Here is a 13,988-nt window from a genome sequence, read left to right as displayed (position 1 = left end):
CCCCAGCCACCCCGGTGCTGGTCAGACAGGAAGAGGCCTGTGGCCCCACTCAGGCCGGCTTTCTGCTTCCCTAAGTAAAGCAGTCTCCGGAAACTGTATTTTAAAACAACTTATCACCACCTTCTATCTGTACCCCAACTCCTGGCAAACATCATTATATCTTTTGTATGTCCTTTGATCTCTTTAGGTATCTTACTAAGTAGAAGCAGACAGTGGCCCATTTGTGACTAACTTATTTCAGTTAGCATAGTTACTGCTAGCTCATCTATGCTGCAGTGTGTAGACTTCCTTTCTAAGGTGGAATAATGTTCCATTTATGGTTGTTCTACATTGCTTTTACATTCATTGAGGTACATTTATGCAGACTCCATGCTTTGGCTACTATGATGCACATACCCACTTATGTGTTTGATTTTATACCATGCTTTGTTAGTTCTTTTTTTGTTTGCTTGTTTTGTTTTATTGGCTTGTGTGAAAGGTGTGTATTTAGAATTAGCCAGCTGTTCTCAGTGTAGATAATCCCAATGTTGTTGGTAACATCTAGAACATGACAGTGAGGAGCCAGCTGAACATAGACCTTCTCTCCGTCATTCCTTATCAGGGTATTGGCTTTGGCCACAACAATGCCATAGAGTTTCCTTATAGCCTGTTTGATCTGCTGCTTGTTGGCTTTGCCATCTACAATGAACAAAAGCCTGTTGCTGTTTTCTGTCTTCTTGATGACTGTCTCAATGGTCAGGAGGAATTTGTTGACAGCATATCGGTGAAGCTTGATTCTTCTGGGCATGCTCTTTCTAGGGTATTTGGGCTGCTTCCAAAGCCACAGGGACTTGTGCCGTTGGGAGTTGAGTGATGTGCAGATCTTTTTGTAGCTGTGGATGCCTTCAGCACTACCTTCTTATCTCTCAACCCCTTCACTTTGTCTTTGGGAAGGGCAAGAGCTTCCTTCTTTGCTTTTGACGCCATTTTGGTGAAAGATTATTTGTTATTTCTCAGACTTAACTTCTTATATGAGCAAAAAATATCAGAGTAGAATCAAGTTCTCCACTCTTGGTGCTTCACAGCAATGAGCATGATGTTCAACAAATACCCACTGACAGACTAGCTCAAAAGGTCACTAAATGAGAAGAAAGTCATTAAGCTTAAAAGAATCCATTTACTATTTGAAATATGATTGGAGACCCAGAACACTAGAGAAGAGAATTTCCAGACAGGGATACTACAAATCAGCTCTGAACACCAAACCTTATTCTTCACATAGACCTCACAGATGGCAAATTCGACTTTTTCTTTATGACTACTCATCTATTTTATTTTACTGTATAAAAAGCATGAAGTTTAACAGTGAGCAGCATGTTTCCATGACTAAATCTGAATGTAACTTTATTAAGTCTTCCATAAGTATTGGCAAGAAACAATGAAATGCCTACTCATGTAAAACATTCCATATCAATAAGTCTGGAACAAAGGCCAGAAGGAAGAAAGATAGAGACTACAAAAACAAGACTCTGAGAGAACCCTTGACTAGCATTTGGAGGAATTTGGGATTTCTGGCTTACTGTTTATCATCCTAGACAATGTAATCCCAATTTCTTTTTCTTTATCTGGAAGAAGAGATTGTTGCATGAAGACTAAGTGTATTGGCTTGGTTTCCTGTTGCCATGGCAAATGCTGACCACAGCCACTTGGGAAGGGAAGGCTTTATTTGGCTTCCAGGCTACAGTCCATCATCTAGGGATGCTGAAGTAGGAACAGGGAGGCAGGAATTGAAGCAGGAGCCATGGAGGAATGATGCTTCCTGGGTTCCCCTCCAGCTTGCTCAGTTACATAACCGAGATCCACCTGCCCAGAGGTGTGGGCACTGTCCTCAGGGTACTGGGCCCTCTCACATTAATCATCAACCTATTTCCTAGAGAACTCAGGTCGGATAAATGACAACACTGGCAGACTTTGTCTATGGGATATGGAAGGTTTATCCCCCTCCATAATTAATGCTAGGATGATAATCTTTCTCTCACTTATAGTTTAATTATTTTGTTTACTTCACCATCAAACAGGCTGGCCATCTGGCAAACTGCTTTGTGGGCAGAAGAAAGGTCTAGACTCACAAAGTCAGACTAAGCCTAAAGCTTCAATATGCGACTATATTTAAGTCTAAGAAAAGAACTCAAGGGCTTGAGGGCCAAAATAACCTTTCTATAGGCCTTGGGCATCTGGAATATTTTTGTTATTTGATGTTTTCTCTTTTAAAAGTAGTTTTCCATCTCTTCTAAACTCCAGATAATGAACATGGACTCCCAGCAGCTAATGAGACAACTTTTGACAGACAGGTCTGGAGGTAGTATATGGTGAAGAGCAATGCAAATGAAGCACAAAGAAACATGTGACATATCAGCTACATGGAAACACATGACCTGACAGGCATGGAAACAGGTGACATACCAGGTACAAGTAGTGAACATCTACTACGTGTCCAAAGGAAAAAATGCATAGGGAAGCTAAGGTAGAGGGGCTGGAAAGATGGCTTAGCAGTTATGGGTGCTTCCCAGTTTTCCAGAGGACTCAAGTTTGGGTCCCAACACCCACATCAGGTGGCTTACAATCCAGCTCTAAGGATTCTGTCCTCCAAAGGCACTGCACTTAAGCCTGCACACCCATACAACATACATTCAGGTGCATCATATAAAAATAGGACACCATTGCTATAAAGGGAGAAATGAAAAAAAAAAATGGTTGGGAGAAATTTACTGCGGATCAGGGAAGGAGGGCAACCCAGAGGAAGAGGGAAGAGGGGGAGAAACAGCACTATGAATATTTGAAAATTCTATAGGGAATTATTTTATACTTATTTAAAATTACATATAATCAATCCATCAATTAATAAGCACATGCATATATATCTATATAATGTAATTGAAACAGTGCCACTTGGAGCAACAATGCTATCTTCAAAACCATAGACTGCCTAACAAAATTCTCAGTGCCAGGCATGGGAAATCTATCAGCTCAGGGGAGTGCAATATAGACTATTGCTGTTGCCCTGGTGCCTTCCGGAAAAGGAAAGGAAGATGCTCTTGCTGAAGACAGCATGCACTTTGGATACAGGATGTAGAGGAACTGATCTGGCAGCCTCCTACCTGAGGACTAGCTCCCATGGTATTGGAGGAGCAATGTAGGCTGACAAGGGAAGAAGGCAATCAATACTCCTATCTAAATGTAACGCCTGTGAACCACAACACTCACCAGCATTGCAAGATATACGCCCGTACCCCAGGTTAGCTTCCCTTCGCCCACCCATCTGTCCAGCTCTCCCTGAGCTCCAATGTCCTTCTGGTTTGCATCTCCACCTGAACTCATGGAAGACTGGCGTGCCTGCACCTGCTCCCTAAACTACCTCTCTCACAGGAAATCTGCCATAACTAGAAACACAGGTGAGACCCCCTGCCCCAGTATCCACACCAGCTGGGACCCCCACAGAGCCCAGCAGACATGGGATCTATTCCACTCTGCCTGAGCCCCACAGTCCTTCCAATCTGTACCTCCATCTGAACCTGTGGCAGAATGACATGCCTATCCCTGGACCCCAAAGCCAGCCTGTCTCCCAGGAAAGTTTCAAATTTTGAAAATGTGCTGTAAAATTTCTCTGTAGAAAACCAAGGTGGAACAAAGCACCTATAACCAACTCTTACCAGCTCCCAGTTCCCAGTGGCCCAGTGACAGCAAAGGTGTCTGTTGCAGGGCACAGTGGTTGCAGGCCTTTTTGTCCAGTCACAGAGGCCTCCAGGACAAGACACTCCTCTCTCCTGAACACCTCCTCCACAGGACCTAGAACACTGACACACAACACAGGCACTTGGTAAAACGTAGGTACACTCAATGATAGAGGCAAACTTTCTGCTCATTTCAGCTATATACTAGAGAACTTAATATTGGTATGAGAACCTGGAGCATCTTTGCAAGTTCCTGAAAGGAATGTTTTCCTAGTATATATGTGAGGTTATCTACATATCAAATGTAAAAGAACAGCCATATTATCAGTTTTTCTCTGTGGCACAAGTTTTCAATAACAAAAATGTAAAATTTAGGTTTTTAAGTTTGTGATTATGGGGCTGGAGAGATGGATCATCGATTAAGAGCATTGGCTGTCCTTCCAGAGGGCTCAGGATCGATTCCCAGCACCCATGTAGTGGCTCACACCGCCTATACCTCAAGTTTCAGGAGTTCTGATGCTCTCTTCTGGCTTCTTCAGGCACCAGGAACACCTATGCTATAATGCATACAGGCAAAACACTCATACACATAAATACATTTTTTAATTTAAAAATATATGATTATGTCACCCTTCAAGGAGACAGACACATTGCTTGCTTCATATTGAAATATGACAGTCTTCTTTCCAAACTATATAAGGTTTGAGAAAGGATGTTGTCTTTAGATAGTAAAATGATGGGTTTGCTGGGAATGTAATACACAGATTATAATATTCATAAGAGAAACTCAAGATAGCAAGGTGGATTCCTGTAGGGCTATGCTACCGAAATGTCAGCTTGTTGCTTATCGGAATGATTTCATATGACACGTAGTCTCATGCATATGATGTTTCTAAGAGGAAATTAACTTACTAATAAATGCTGAAAAGTAATGCAAAAACAGGAGAAACAATGAGAATACCTTGAAAGTGCCTAGTTACAACATGGTTACAACCATAACAAACTATCGTTATCTTATCAAGGTCAAGTTCGTCACATGAGATATCTATATCTCATGTATCACAGAAAGCAGGAATATTACATGCAATTAGCTATATATGCTTAATAAATGTCCTGACATGTTACCTTCAGAAAATTCCAGTTTTGAGACTCAATTTAGACCCTGCTTTCTTTTATTCAATCTGTTTCTAACCCCATGTGAGGAACAAAGTAGAATTCTACCCTGGGAGTCTGTGGCTCTGTATATGGGCAGATGGATTCAGGATCGCTTGACCAAGTAGAAGGAAAAGAGGGTAAAACAACTAGGATGGATTTGTGGATTCTCAGACCAGCAGTATCACCATCATCTCATCGTATATTCAGAGTTTCCCACTGGAGATCCCCTAATTGGACCCTCTGTGGACCATCCCATTCTTCTATATGTTGACAAGATGATTTTGAAATGTACTAACATCTGACTACCACTGATGGAGAGGTGTTGCCACAGCTAAAACACACGGACCCTTTAATTAGTGTGAGATATCTGACATTTCTCAAATGGGCCCAGAATACTCTCAGGGCAGCAAGCCATTAAATAGACAGGTTAATGACAACATCTAAGGGTGTTCAATATTTGAACAGCTCCAGGAGTTACAGTTCCCATCTCCATTGTGTCTTCAAAGAGATGTCTTCCAACTTTGTGGTTTTCTCAGAACAAAGACATTTAGAAGAGTTGGTTGTAGGAATCCTTTGGGGGAACAGATCAATATTAGGGCTCCCAAGCTACTGAGGAAATACAAAGATAATATCTTTTCCATAATAAGAAAGACCTGGCTGATCTTCATTGTGAGGACATTGAACCAGGGTCTCACTATACAGCCCACCAGGCCTGGAATTTACTATGTAGACCATCCTGGCCTCGAACTCACAGATATTTGTATTTCTCCTCCTCCTCCTCCTCCTCGTGGGCTGAGCCTAAATCGTGTGCCACCTGTGCCACCTCTACTGCTCTTTGACTGCTCATCTCTGATAGCCTGAAAATGCTATTTCTCTGAGTGGGATATCTCAACTCTTTGTCAAAATTTTCAAGGATTTAAAGGTTTTGCCTGAGCATGTCCAGTCTAGGCTTAGCATGTGAGAGGAACTTGGAGGCCTGGAGGGGATGGGAACAACAGGTACTCCACTCTAGAGTTTAGTAAGAAAGAGAAGAAGGGGAAATAGGGAAATCTAGGACAGTGTCCCACTCTCCTGACATCACCCCAGAAAACACCACAGAGTGATTCGGATACTTAGGAATGAACTAATGAGTTAGTGGCCCAGGGTTAAGTAGGGGACACTTTGTCCCAGGGGAGTCAGTTTTCTGTGCTAAGTCTCTGTCTTCAGGCTGTGAATCTAAAATTATATGGGGTGAGAAGGATCTGGCCATTATTGTCAGGCTGACTGACAATATTATACACTGATCATCAGAGTGGCCTATTTTGAATAATTTCACTGTATTCATATCTGTTCTCTTCCTGTGTGCCTTGCAGGTAGCCATGAAAGGGTGAACGACTCAGTCCTACCCCCTAGTTATCTCTCTGCTCATCTCTCACTGAGCCAAGTTCTACAAGGGAGTAGGCACCAAACTCAAAGTCTGCCTGACTGATACTTGAAAAGCACTTAGTCATTTGTTTTCTCATTGTGGAACCTCAGGTGTATTTCTTAACCATTGAGTTAAAATTTATCTATAAAATGGAACAAATAGGACCTACCGCCTATGTCCTTGTGAGAATTACAGTAAGCAATAAAATATCCCCCCCCCCACTCACAATGCATTATAGTTTTGGCTTCTCATCTTTGTTTGGTGTGTGGGTATACTTGGGAGTAGCCATTGATATGTTTATCTACTGGCAAATGACACTATCATATTTTCCCAGAGAAAAATAACCTTGTTTTCATGTTCTAGACACCCAAATTCAGCAGAGTTTTTTTAAATCTCTCTTTTATTTGTGCAGTCATCTGTGTATTTAACTGAGATATGAATCTAAAATGATATGGGGTGAGAAGTATCTGACCATTATTCTCAGCCTGACTGAAGAAGGCTTGGACAAGTGTGCAAGGCTCTTTATTATTATACATTGCCCATCAAAGTAGTCTCTTTTGAATCATCTCATGTGTTCATATCCCCAGCAGGGCCTCTGATTAAACAGTTTGTCCATTGTGAGACCACGTTCTGATAAAGCACTTCATTGTCATAGCTGACAACATACCATATCATTTTCCCAGCGGAATTCTCTCAGCTCCTGCAAGCTGGTTGTTTCCCCCATACAGTGTGGGGTCACCAAGTGGAACTGAATCTCTGGCATGATTCCAGTGTGGTCTTCTGTAACTCCTACACTCATGTGTTAATACAACAATTCATGGTCTGTCTATTCGACTCAGTCTCCGAGATGCTGCATGTCCCTTCTGGGTGCCATACCTGGCTCCAGGGCTCCACTTGCCATTCTTCACAAGGCTCCAGATTACAGCTCATACTCAGTGGAGGAGGAGCGCCAGCTAGGAATTGACAGTGAAACGGCCTCAGGCTCCGGTGGTGGTCCAGGCTGTCCATGCACTGAACCTCACGAATCTTGAAGCCTCCACTGCAATTTCGGGAGCACTGAATGGAGAACAAAAGCAGAGGTAACAGCTGGATCCTTGGCATTACAACCCCATACTCCATCACTGTGGGAGTGCAGGCTACTAGCATGGGGAGAGAGGTCAAACCTAGTCTGCATGTATCCTGTTTTCCTTCATATTTATGGAGAGGCAATCATATAAACAGACCTCCTAGTATGGGACTCTCGGTGTCAAACAAAACAACAACAACAACAATAACAACAACAACAACAACAACAAACAGTGAGGTCTGTCAGCAGTGGATGAGTATCCTGGTTTTGTCCCTGGCTGATTATGGATACATCATTTCCCAGGGGATACACTTTGAGCCTCAGAGGACATATTTATAAATTGGGATGCTTAACTGTTATCTCACAGGCTACCAGAAGACAAGAACCTGGGCCAGCCAGCACAGATTACAGCCTGACTCAGAGGGTGGCCAGTCCTGCTAAGTATCTGTACTCACTTCAAGCAAACTAGCATCCAAGGCCTTCTGGGATGAGACATTTTGGTCCCAAGGGAAGGCCCACTCTGACAAACCACCTGCACTTCTCACTCAGGGCTCCACTTCGAAACAGTTTTATGCATGACTCAGAACATGGGATAGGTTATAATGCCTCTTAGGAAGGGGTTATATTATAGAAGCAAACTGAGTAACTGTTCAACGGCTTGACTCACAGGAGTGAGCAAAGCTGTCATTACCTGCCTCCATCACTGAATGTTTGCCTCATGGGCACAAAGCCTCCAAACCAGGCCTATTTATAGCCCTCTTCTCTGGACTCCAACTTTGTGGAATAGTCCCTGCATCCTGCTCTGTGTCTGGAAATTGCAGGGTTCACCTGTCAGCTTTCCATGTCATTTGGACCAGCTTAGGCTACCTGCAGCCAGGACTTAGTCTCTCATCTGTCTCTCATTTGATTCGAGGGTGCTTTCCTGATCCCTTAGCACCTGCATTTGCTGCGTATTTGGACCTGAAATGAGAGGACAGATACCTGCACTCATCAGTAGACTCTCCCAGCTTAACAGTGTGCCCTTGTGGTCCTTACATTCTGTACTGGCTGGTTTTGTGTGTCAACTTGACACAAGCTGGAGTTATCACAAAGAAGGGAGCCTCAGGTGAGGAAATGCCCCCATGAGATCCAGCTGTGGGGCATTTTCTCAATTAGTGATCAAGTGGGGAGGGCCCATTGTGGGTGGTGCCATCCCTGGGCTGGTGGTCCTGGGTTCTATAAGAAAACAAGCTGAGCAAGCCAGGGGAAACAAGCCAGTAAAGAACATCCCTCCATGGCCTCTGCATCAGCTCCTGCTTTCTGACCTGCTTGAGTTCCAGTCCTGATTTCCTTTGGTGATGAGCAGCAGTATGGAAGTGTAAGCCGAATAAACCCTTTCCCCCCCCAACCTGCTTCTTGGTCATGATGTTTGTGCAGGAATAGAAACCCTGACTAAGACACATCCTAATGTCCCTTCCTCCGCTTTCTGAATTGTGCTACTACTCTTTCTTTTGTTCAAGTATCGGATTAAATGAGAACACTTTTAATAGACCTTACTTATCATAGTGCTTGATATGATAAGTATTTATAAATGTGTGTCTGCCGCTGTGGCACACATGTGGCAATCAGAGGATAGCTCTGTGGAGTTTATCCTCTACCTTTAACTTAAGTGGGTTCTGGGGCTAGAACTCAGGCCCTCAGGCTCATGAGGCAATCACCCCTTCCCACTGAGCTATCTTACTGCTTTGTAAAGCTGAGGTCTTCCTTAAACAAAACAAGCTCCTGTCTCCAGGGCATAGCACTTGAAATGCAAAAGATCTCATTTATTTTGTCCATGGTTTCTACCATTGATACTGCCATGGAAGATGTACCTAAGTGCCCATTCAGCACTGCACAAGTGCTCAGCAGGGCACCAGGCAAGCATGAGTGCTCAGAATGGATTTGTTGAATCAAGAAAATAAATTCTGAGAAACTAGTTGGACCCCCAAAGGGAAATCCAATGTCTGTCTGTTTTTCTTTCTTTCTTTCTTTCTTTCTTTCTTTCTTTCTTTCTTTCTTTCTTTCTTTCTTTCTTTCTTCCTTTCTTTCTTTTTCTTCCTCTCTCTCTCTCTCTCTCTCTCTCTCTCTCTCTCTCTTTCTCTCCCCTTCCTTTCTTTGAGATAGGATAGCTTGTCTGATATCATGAACGTCCTGCTTCAGCCTCCTGAGCACTAGGAGTCCAGATATGTGCCTCTATGGCCAGCAACAGTGTCCTTACCCGCTCCATTCTTCACAGTGATTTTGCTGAGGGTCTTGACTGGGAATGTACCATCAGGAAAGGACATATACTACTGGAGGGTGTCTGTATGCTCTCCTCTGACCCTCCTCCCTGATCAGGAAACATCATGCACTCCTGGCTTTCCCAGGAATCATCATTGTAGGGTTGCAACTGAGTAGAGAAAATTCCTCAAACTCTTTCAGTAGAATATTTCCAAAACCACCGCTCCAACCTTCTCCCACTGTCCAGAAACATGCACCAAGGTACCTGGTAAAACTATGGCCTGTGTCTTTGTTTTCTATTGCTATGAGTAAAATTCCCTGGGGAAAAAAAGCAATTTGAAAGAATTTATTTTAGCTCCGTTTGTGGGTAGCCCATCATGACAGCACTTACAATGGTAGGATTCTAAGGGGGCAGGTCACACCCTATCCTCAGTCAGGAAGCAGTGAGGAGTGCTTTGCTTCGTTAACTTCCTCAGTTTTCATACAGTCTAGGACCCAAGCCTAGGGAATGGTGCCACCCACAATAGAAAGTCCTTCCCAACTCAATTAAGCTAATTAAGATAACCTCCATGAGCATGCTAGCTGGCTAGACCATGCCAAGTTGTCAACACTGAACAACATCGTGTGTAACATGGGAAGACACAGGCTCACTTGTCAAAGAGGTTGACACATGCTCTAATGTTTTCACAACCCAAGTATGGTCAACACTAGCCAGACAGCTCCAACAAAAAGCAAATTAAAAAAAATCTTTATCTTCCTCCCATTTGCTAAACACATGTAGGAAAGTAAAAGTAGCTGCTGCTTTATAATTAGCTCTACTGGGAGAAGGGAATTTCACAAGAATCAAGTCTAACATGGGATTTCATTTTCTCATGTTCTATTTGTTGCTACAAGCCACTATTCCCAAATACAATATTCAAGTTAGCATTATTCTATTGTTGAAAGTTTATACACATTCAATAGAAAGTGAAATTTACTAACATGCTTCGGGCAGTCACAAGGGAGGGTGCTCTCTAAATCTGTCCTTATGTTTCATTTTCAAAGGGATCTTAGTTTCCATTAGCAAGGCAGAAGGCATATTGAAGTCACTTCACTCCTAGTGCCATTTTGCTTTTGTGTGCAGAACACCAATTGATGCATTCATTTTCTTCTTGCTCCACTTGTATTTCCTAATATGGAGCCTGAGGACCAGGCTGAGGACAGGAGTTAGGACAAGGGAGCAGAAAAACTAGCTAATGCTTTGTCAAAATCAAGTAAGTGGTAGTTTTCCAGTTACAGTGTCAGTTGTTTTAACTGAAGTGTTTTCGCAAACCAAATCAAGGTACAATGGAAATAAATTCCATTCTCTCAAGGATTTTTGTTGTTGTTGTTGTTGTTTTCTTGATGATGGATAAGTGTTTTTATCTATTTGCAAGTTTTTTATATTAAGTTTGCAAAATTAAAGAAAGTAAAAATGCCGTTATTACTGAATTCTCTGACGGTAATAAAATGGAACGCCTACCCCTTCTTCTTGGAGATGTTTTTGATATGCGTCATCTTTTTCACACTAGATTCACACAGAGTCCTCAGAAACATATAATAAGGAAGTTAAAGAACACATGGTCAGGAGGTCATCATGAGGTCTTCAGTTACAACCCTGGCACCAAGTGGCTGCATGAGTGTGGATAAATGACTGATATCAAAATAAGGGTTAGCTAGGTGATTAAATAGCCCCAACATTCCCAAGTGTCAGAAGGACATAGATCACTGCAATCGTATTGTGTTGTGATTTGAGAATATCCAAAGCTTCAGGACAAATATTAAACTAGGATATAGAATTTAAAAGAAAGCCTTACTTTTTACCCTTTTCTTTATGCTAAACACCTTCACAAGACCTTTAAAATCTAGTAGTGATCCAAGAATATGTGAAAGCCACAAATGAGGCTCATTTGAGTTAAACAAAAAGACACAAAACTAGATTGGTACATAAGGGGATATGTATCTGGGAGGAGTCTGGGCATGAATAAGAGCAAAATACAAATGTATGAATTTCTCAAACAACTAATATAACTATTTGTAGTGACGTTTTTGAAAACTATGGAATTCTAGTTTCTTTAAAAAATATAGAAATATTATAACAATGTGCTTTCATTTTAATCCTAGGTTTGGAGATGTGGGGCTGCTTCAGACAGTCTGCAGCGTCTGACTATGATTTGCCTAGTGCTCTAGCAGAGGTGTGATTTTTGCCAGCTGCAGATAGTTTTTATGATTGTGTGATGTTCAGAATTCTGGGAACTTCTAATAGCATATGTCAACACTAGGGCACCGAGAGACAGGTGTTGGTGTTTTTAGTAATTCAGGGGATGTTGGATGTTGTTTGTTAGTAGTCCTGCTCAATGAAGAAATAAGAAGAGAACTCTAGGAGATCTCTCTGTGTGTCTGTCTGTCTGTCTGTCTCTGCTCTGTCTCTGTCTCTGTCTCTGTCTCTGTCTCTGTCTCTCCCTCCCTCCCTCCTCCCTCTCCTTCTCCATCTTCCTCTCCCTCTCTCTACTCTATCCTTTCTTTCCTATCTAGTGATGGAGGGGGGTGAAACTGGGGGGATAAAGGGCAGGAAAAAGAAGAACCCACAAAGTAACAAAGACCAGCTACAACTATTTCCAAAATTCTAATTGTCCCTCTTTCCCTTTACGTTCCTTCTTCCTAGTTATTGAACAGTTGCCATGTTTCAAGCTCTGCATCTCTAATGCAAGTGCTTTGTAATGATATGCTGAGGGGATTTGCAGAAATAAATGCTAGTTTGTATTCCATAAGTTACTCAAGACCTTATGATGTTACAAAGAGGGTCAGTTAGCATCACATCATAAACTGAAGAAAGGCCTTAATAAAGGGGAGTTAGACCAAATCCTTTAAGTAGACACCGAAGGCCAAACAAGCAGAGGACAGAAAGTTGAGAGAATGGTATGTAGAGAGACTCAACACTTTGATACAACATGGCTTGTCTGCAATCAACACATTGGGCAGAATTCAAGAAGAGGGGAAAGGGGATCAAGGAACGGTAGGCAGAGGCCACCATGGAGGGCCTCGTCTTGGGTAAAATTTTCTGTGGCCCCAATTGTATGAGACAACTAGGTTTATATCCTGTTGCTTCAATTTAATTGCCATTCCTGTAACTATTTTTTCCATAGGGATCTCTGAATTTAAGATGCTTGGTGTTATAACAAAAGAGTGTGATGCTTTAAAAACAGATTAAATTATTAATATACTCAGGGTCAAATAAATAAAGAGATTCCCAGTGTATCATCTTGCAGAATTGCAGTTTTGCTTCCTGGGGAATGGAGATACCTATCTCATATACAATTCTATGTGCTAGCTTTTTCACATTAAATTTTAATATGTCTCCATGAGTGTGCTTTGGATGGCAGTAGGAATCTATGTACATTTAGTAAAAATCAGTGCTATTTCTCATTTTACCCATTTGTAAAAACTTCAGTTTTGTAAAATATAGCAAAGCCATAGAAAATATACACACTCAAAAGACATACAAACTTGGACTAGATTAAGACAGAGTAGTTAACAAATATATGAGAACTGATGGTTTAAGGACAGGCTGAAGTCTCCTCTTATTTTCAGCAAAGCTACAGATAATAAAATCGACTGTTGCTAAAAGAAAATTGTAGTGTTGCATATGTGGGAAGACAGATTGCTGCACGGGAAAACGTATTTCTGACTCATTTCAGGAAGAAATACAATTTGCTTGACTTAATTCTAAAAAGGACAGTGTTCAATCCAAGAAACATAGCAGGGAGACTGTCAAATCAGGAGTTTGCAGAATTGAGGTGACACATAGATCATTCTTTCAGGAAGTGTGTGGAGCTGAAAATCGTGAGTAGTTTGGGTGTCAGACCTACTGGAGGGATTTTCAAGAGCATTGTTGTTGTTTCTTTCATTTCTCCCACCATAAAAATAACTTCCCCTCCCCTAGGAATTCATTCTAAAATTGGTGTGTGCCACCCCCACTGATTTACATATTTATTATGCACTGTTTCCTTCCTCCTAAAATGCTATAGTTGAAGCGATGACCTGTCCCATGAGCTGTTGTCCATCAGTTGATAATTTTTTGTAACTGACACTGTGTAGAATAAACATCATAAGCAACCACTTTAAATCGCATTTTCCTCAACAGAGATTGTACATTCCGTTACTATGTTAACAATGACGTTGGTGTTTTTGAAAGCTTCGGCACCAGGCACCTTATAGTATTGGTGACTACTGGCTTCTGCAGGTAGTTTAAGTCACCTACTACTCATGAACAGCTGGGCACTTTGGTTAACACTAGGAACAAGCAACTTCTTTAGTCAGTACTCCGCTGACAGGGCTCACCTGTCCATCAACCTCTTGTTCCAAGTCCAGGGGATTCAAAGTTTAGCAAATACCC

General features: G+C 41.9%; 1 protein-coding gene across 1 annotated transcript in view; it reads right to left on the bottom strand.

Annotated features, from left to right (window-relative positions):
- Positions 1 to 13,988, bottom strand: part of Adamts12 (ADAM metallopeptidase with thrombospondin type 1 motif 12) — a 276,352-nt gene that overhangs the window by 11,856 nt on the left and 250,508 nt on the right. Inside the window, exons 19-20 of the mRNA XM_029470142.1 lie at positions 7,147 to 7,326; positions 3,690 to 3,833 (exon numbers count right to left, since the gene is read on the bottom strand). Coding sequence (XP_029326002.1) covers positions 3,690 to 3,833; positions 7,147 to 7,326 — 324 coding nt within the window. The remainder of the gene's footprint in view (positions 1 to 3,689; positions 3,834 to 7,146; positions 7,327 to 13,988) is intronic.

Source organism: Mus caroli, chromosome 15, assembly GCF_900094665.2.
Source record: "Mus caroli chromosome 15, CAROLI_EIJ_v1.1, whole genome shotgun sequence".
Classification (NCBI taxonomy): domain Eukaryota; kingdom Metazoa; phylum Chordata; class Mammalia; order Rodentia; family Muridae; genus Mus; species Mus caroli.
This window is presented reverse-complemented; position numbering and strand designations above follow the sequence as displayed.